We start from the raw sequence: 7,186 nt of genomic DNA, 5'->3' as shown, positions 1-7,186 counted from the left end.
TGTGTGTGTGTGTGTGTGTGTGTGTGTGTGTGTGTGTGTGTGTGTGTGTGTCTGAACATCATCTCTATTCACTTTGGAGTTTTCAATTATAGAAAACAAAATGCCAACATCCTCTGGGACATAGCTCAAGCTATCAGTCTTCAAAGGTAACCGACTCAAGCCGTCGGCACCATTCTCTTTACCAGGTTTGTGTTTTAACTAATAATCATAGGCAGCAAGTGTATAGCCCATTTGAACTCTTGGTGAGGCATGCTCAGGAATAGATTTGTGTTCTCCAAATAAACCTAACAAAGGTTTGTGATCAGTAACAATAGTGAAATTCCTGCCAAAAAGGAATTTGTGAAATTTTTTCACCCCAGAAGTAAGGCCCAGACCTTCTCTATCTAATTGGCAGTAATGTCTCTCAGCTTGATTCAATGTTCTACTGGCATAAGCAATAGGGCGCTCACCACTTTCATCATGATGTGACAACACTGCTCCCACACCATCTGATGATGCATCTCATGTTAATATTAGCTTCTTCTCTAAGTCATATAGTGAGTCAACAAGGTATCAGACGACAAAGCCTCTTTAGCTGCTTTAAAAGCTGCATCTTGATCCTTGCACCAATGCCAAGACATGTTTTTCAGTAAGAGCTTGTACAGAGGAGATACAGTAGAATACAGATTGCCACAGAACTTGGCATAGAATGTAGTAGTTAACCATGCCAAAAAAGGCTTTAAGTTGTTTGGGGTTTTCAGGTTTGTTCGCTTCTTTGACGGCTCTTGCCTTTTCATGCTATGGTCTAATACCCTCTCTACTCAGCCTATAGCCCAAGAACTTGACCTCTTTCAACATGAACTGGCACTTGTCCGTGTTGATCTTCATTCCTTTCTCACCAACCAACTTCAAGACTTTTTGAAGTGTTTAAAGATGCTCAGTGTCATCCTAGCCTGTTATGTACAAGTTATCAAAATACACACACACACACACACACACACACACACACACACACACACACACACACACACACACACACACACACACACACTTGGGATGTCTTGAAAAATGCATTCCATGACAGCTTGAAAAATGCCTGGACTGGAAGAAATCCCAAAACACAGTCTTTCATACTGATAAAAACCTTTGTGTGTGTTAATGGTAGTATACTTTTTGAAATCAGGATGGAGTCCCAATTTTGTGTATGCATAATGTGATAGATCTGGTTCAGTGAACTTTTCGCCCTTGCTTTAAGGAGGCCACCTTTATTCTGACCCCGAGTGAGAATAACCCATGTCTCGCTATTCTCACCCCCCCCCCCCCCCCGGTGAGAATAGCTCCCACCCTGGTGTTGGCATGAGATGAGGACTCCCCCCTGACCTCTCACAGGCCGGTAAAATCACCTAGGCCCTTGGTGGCTTACCGCATGTGATTGGGAACGAAAAATAATAATGTAAAAACATTTTTCGCCTCTCCATTTTAAAAAAAGGCTCACTGTCAACGCCACTGAGCGGGAAGTGGGACCGGCCGCCGGCCGGACCATTCGTTGTTTACACACTTTTATCGATGGCAGGCCTCTCACTCTCTGCCTGCATACAAGATCAATAAACTATGGTTCAAGGAACAGAGAGCGTGTACAAAGTAAAGAGACACAAGCACAAGACAATAAGTTATGCTCTTGCACGACGGAAGAAGGGTTGAAAATTACTCAGACCAATTGGACGAGGGCGGTAAATCGTGTTAACTAGTTTAATCATTAAACAACCCAAGCTCTTTTCTTCATTTTAAATTTTTATTCTTTTTTTCTTTCTTTTTCTTTTTTTCCTCTTGCCTCTTCTTTCCCTGTCTTCTTGAACATTTGGAGTTTGGAGCCAAAAAAGAGCCAGAGAGCCAAATGAAATTCTCCGTTTCGAACGCGATCCAAAAGAGCCAAATTTCTGGGATTTGGCTCCAAATTGACAACCCTGACTGTGACTATTTGGACACGAACAGTGCCGAACACGATGGTGTGGAGCATCAGCCCAGACACCTCTCCCCCCTCCCCACCTCAGGGTCATGCCCGCTAACCTCAGCCCTGATCCCTCTAGGGTCATATTTCCGGTAAAACGAGGGGGTGAGAATAACCACTTCCTAAGTAAATATCCTCTATGTTTGGAACAGGGTATCTATTCAACTCAATTTCTTCGTTGACTGTCACTTTATAGTCACCTCAGATTCTCACAGAACCACCTTTATTTAATACTGGCACTATTGGGGTAGCCCAAATAATGCCACTGGACTGTAGTCTACACAGCTCATGCTCAATCTTTTCTCTCATTGCATAAGGCGGAACCCAGCCTTGCAATACTTGGGGTTGGTGTTCTTGACACTTATTTTCACAGTTCTGTCCTCAAGTAAACCACCACTTCAGAAATTTCCATCATTTTTAGACAACATCTGGTCTAAACTCACTGAAATAGTTGCCTCTGCTCTCGAAACAACAAAGATGCTTCTCCAATCTAGCTTCACATGTTCGAACCAGTTCTTTCCTTCACTTTTCACAGCTGCTATGATAGGTAGCTTCATTGTCTGATTCCTAAGCACATCAACTTCCCATTCCCCTACGACTGGAACACTCTCATCAGTAAAGGTTTGAAGCTTCTTCACACAGTGTTGCATCGTAGCATCACTAACTGCGATCTTGTTGAAATCCTTCTCGATGATGACAGTAAGCGCAGCACCTGTGTCCAGTTGGAAGTTGACCGTCTTCTCGTTGATCAAGACTGGCACGTTGATGGGGGCGTGCGGTGACTCTGACACGGTAAACAGGTTGGAGTCGGGGCCTGCGTCAGGTTGATTCTGGCTCTCTTCCTTGCCGTGCCGCTCTAGGTTCATGCTCTCTAACAATTTTCTGTCCTCTGCTTTTTCCTCTCCACTTTCTGCCTCCACCTCCTTCCCTCCTTTGCCCCCTCCTCTGGGCTCCTGACTCTTTCTGCAGCCTTTCTACTGCTACGCCTTGGCTCCTTCTAGCTGTCTTTCAGCCACACCCCTGATCTTTTGGTAGGAAAGATCTACACCCAGCCTTCTTGGATAATGGCGGAAAATCTTGGAAGTCTCGTGTGCAATTTGCGCACATGAAAGATCCCTTGGTGGTCCAAAACCGATGAGAGTAGGTTTCGGTCACCACCCGGGCTGGATTCCAAATTTCCTACCAACTGACGTTTAATGTGTTCCGCGTATTCATATGAGCTTATGTAGTTGCGAGCACCGTAAAACACTTACAACAGAAAATAATAAAATAAGACACTAGCGCAGCCGTTCCACGAGACATTCGAATATTTCAAGTACGTAATGACGTAATATTCCAAAGTTCATCGGTGTCTACTTGTTGTTGTTGTTGTTGTTGGTGGTGGTGCTGCTGCTGCTGCTGCTGCTGCTGCTGCTGCTGCTGCTGCTGCTGCTGCTGCTGCTGCTGCTGCTGCTGCTGCTGTTTAGTTTAAAAGGGCAACATTAAAAATTTGCCTGAAAAAATGTACCCAAAAGTTCACAACTGTTGGTGTTTGTTGACAGAGGTCACTTGCTTCTATTTTTGCTAAAATTATCCAGTTAATTATTATAACGCTCACTCAAATGACGCAATGTGGGCCGACAGCGCCGTGAACCAGAAGCCGCGACTTTAAAAAAATGTGTGCTCGTTGTTACAAACAAGAGGAATGTCTCTGTGTTGCAGCTGATGATTATGAATGAAATCTGCCTTGTCAACATTCGATGGGTGCTTTATTTTCATCTTTGAAAAATGCTTTCCTCTTAATTTGCTTAGTTCAGTTTTAGTAATTAATACAATTATGTCAACAAGAACTCGGCCATTTGGTATAAGGGAAAAGCGTGATGGACAAACAGAAACGACAGAGAAAGGAAATAGTAGGACCTACCGAAGGCGCTGCACAACCACCCATACCCCTGCCCTTAGTGTCCTGGCAAGGTGCTAAATGCTCGACCTTCAAAATAAGTCATTAATTAATTAAGCCAGAACATTCTTTAACCATGTATATTAATTTTACATTGTACCGTCAACCATCACCACACACGTGGCACATTTTAAAGAACTTCTAACCTCCGTCAGGAAAAGGAAACGTCGCTGGATGGTCAGGTCATGTGAAAAGAGGCAGTGGCCTATCGAAGACAATCCTCCAAGGGACAGTTCGGGGTGGAACTGGAAGAAGCAGGCACGGAAAGAAACGGACGGACAACATTGCCGAGTGGATAGGGAAGAGCTTTGCCCATGACCGTCAGAGGTGGAGATACATGTATCCGGTGCAGCGCTCAGCAATGACCCCAGGAAGGGTTAAGGAGCTCGTGACCGTGATCGTGATCGACATAGTGCTATCACATTGTTGTACCATACCTTATGTTCATATACATTTGTATTATGTTTCATATCATATCAAATTATCATATATCGTATCATATCATGAATAAGAGCAATCCACAAATATTTTAGCAAACCAAGTCACAACTGTTTTAGCAAACCAGGTCCCAAGCTAAAAAGTGCACAAACGAGAGGAAGATTCAAATTTTCTGGAACATCGTTTTATTCCTACAATATTATCGTGTCTGAACACTGTGAAAATTAGGAACACATAACATCAATAAGAATATATCTAATTCACGAGTCCCTAAGGCTGTCTCCTTAAACTCCGGCACCGTGGCATATTCCACTTGTAGCAGTTCAAGTAACAGCGTACCGCAAGTTGGTATTGCAACTTCCACAAGTCGCCAGGCAAGATTGAGATAAACAAAAAAAACTGAGAGGGACAAGCATACAGGACCAGAGGGCCCATCATGGCCACTCATTACATGTATAATTTTTTACCCTATCCGTACGTCGTGTTTTACTATCGTATCTATACGACGTGGGGAACTCCATGCCACCCCTTTCCAAAGGAGAAATTTACTCTTAATCCGATCCGTACGCTTTGCATAGCAGTCTGTCAAAACGATTTTTTGAAAAATACTGAAAGTTTCAAAGAGGTCTTCGTACTAGAAGTATTCTAAAATGTGAAGAATACTACCGGCAGGTGGTCGGGGGTGGGGTACAAAATGATCCCAGGGCGTACGGATAGGGTTACATACGTTCAACGTTTCCTCTGAAAGTGTCTTTTGTCCCCATTTTTATTTTATTATTGCTTTCTAATAAGCATATCTTGATTGATCCCATGCTTCTTCCACTCTTTTTCATTTATTTCTAAGCAATCGCCAGTATTAACTTTAGTTGTTTCAAAAATGCATTCTATGACCTACGTCCACTCTCTTCAAGGAATACCTTCCCGTTCTATCATCCTGACTTTAAAAGGCTTTGGCGATATCGTGATTCCATAGATACCAGACGTATCTGGAAGATCGTCTGCTTCCTGCTCCAATCGGAACTTCTGCATAAGCGCTGAGAGGAAGAGGAAGAGTTCCATCCGAGCCAGAGCCTCTCCAAGACACACTCTCTTGCCAAAGGAGAACGGGATGAATTGTTCCGGTTGTAGCAGGCTTCCGTCATCTGCAAGAAACCTGTTGGTACATTGTATTAGAAAAAGCACTTATTATAGTAAAGTAAAGTAAAGTTGTTCCCGCATCCTGTCCGGACATTGGGGATTGCCTTGTTATTGAGACAACTTCCTGGGCCTTCGGCATATTGTGTGTGGTAGAGTGGCCAGTTCCTTTCCACGCCGCCTTCACTTCCCCCAACTCGAAGTCAGGAACTCATTACTGCTGGGTCGGCAGGAGGGGACGAAAAGAAATCCGTGTCCGAACCAAGGCTCGAACCCTGACTTTCCGCTTCGGAGACGAGCGCACTAACCGCTCCGCTAGCGCACCCTCATTTTTTACAGTACAGATATTGACTTAAAAAGCCACAAAGCTTTACTGTACGCGAAAAACGCTCCACTGAGATTTAGCATTATGTTTCATAAAACCACCAGTCTTTTATTGGTGTAACTTTTTTTGTCAACTAGAATAACGAACCATCAACATCTAAGACATTGATTTATGAGCCTACTTACTAAGATATTGTTAAGGTGTGGGGTTATTTTCTGTACTTTTTGGCCACAAAAATGTACATTAATTATTCATAACTTTGGAAAAATGAACCGAAAAGCAACAATAACATGAGGTGGCGCTGGTAGCTTAGTGATCAGGCTACAGTGCTACTGGACTCGGTCCGACATATTGCATTATTGGGAAAGGCACTTTACACGAACTTTCTATTTAATTTAGCTCAGTCATTTCGAAGATGGACTTTAAATTCGGAGGTCCTGCGTGATAAGTAGCCCAAAGTGTTGATTGATAGGAGCGTTAAAACAATTCACATTTTCACAACAATGGGAACACGTGAATATGAGTACGGCATTTCAAAAGTCTCCTTTTCAGACAACTGCTGACACTTTCCATAGAACACGGACAACAATAAACATTATTTAATGATAAGCAATATCACATATATATGCAATCTATGAGTTGGCAGAAAGACCCCTCACAGATTTAAAATAAATACACTGAACTTTGAATATAACTTATTTACTAGCCTCTTTCTTTTTATTGTGAACTTATGTAAAAACCTAACAAGTACTCACAACAGGGTTATAATCTTTCACTTGTAATGGAAGTCGAGTGGGTTGTACCAAACTTTCAGAACCATAATTATTATGTTGGGCTTGGGGGAAAACATGGAATGTGAGGCGCCACATAGAACCTGGTTATTAAATTATATCGCTGACACCGGTTCAGAAAAAAAAACGAAAACAAAAATCCCCCTTATTAAAAAAACAAAACAACAACAACAAAACAAAATACCATAAACACTGATTTCAGTTAACTGTTCGAACGTGTGCTCCTGTCTTACCTGCTTGGCCTGAAGTTCTCCGGGTCACCCCACGTCTGCTCATCTTTGAGAGAAGAATCTAGAATCGGCATGACGATTGTGCCTGCTGGGATGGTGTAACCTTTGATCTCAATGTCGGATAAAACCAGTCGCTGCAGGCCTATTGGTGCGATGTTGGAGAGTCGCTGAGTCTCCATAATGGCGGCATTGAGGTAGTTCAAGCGTGGCTGAGGAAGGAACACGAACAAGAAGATAGTATAGGTGAAAAAATATATTATACGTATCTATTCATTTCTCTTTCTTTCTCTGTCTGTCTGTCTGTCTGTCTGTCTGTCTGTCTGTCTGTCTGTCTGTCTGTCT

General features: G+C 42.8%; 1 protein-coding gene across 1 annotated transcript in view; it reads right to left on the bottom strand.

Moving 5' to 3' along the window:
• Positions 1–4,532: 4,532 nt before the first annotated feature.
• LOC101850309 (cytochrome P450 2C15) overlaps positions 4,533–7,186 on the bottom strand; it is a gene marked incomplete at its 5' end in the record, with an annotated part of 4,820 nt that continues 2,166 nt past the window's right edge. The window contains 2 exon segments of the mRNA XM_005092532.2: positions 4,533–5,517; positions 6,848–7,053. Of these exon segments, the coding sequence (XP_005092589.1) occupies positions 5,271–5,517; positions 6,848–7,053 (453 nt within the window). The 3' untranslated portion in view covers positions 4,533–5,270.

Source organism: Aplysia californica, unplaced genomic scaffold (genome assembly GCF_000002075.1).
Source record: "Aplysia californica isolate F4 #8 unplaced genomic scaffold, AplCal3.0 scaffold00048, whole genome shotgun sequence".
Classification (NCBI taxonomy): Eukaryota; Metazoa; Mollusca; class Gastropoda; order Aplysiida; family Aplysiidae; genus Aplysia; species Aplysia californica.
This window is presented reverse-complemented; position numbering and strand designations above follow the sequence as displayed.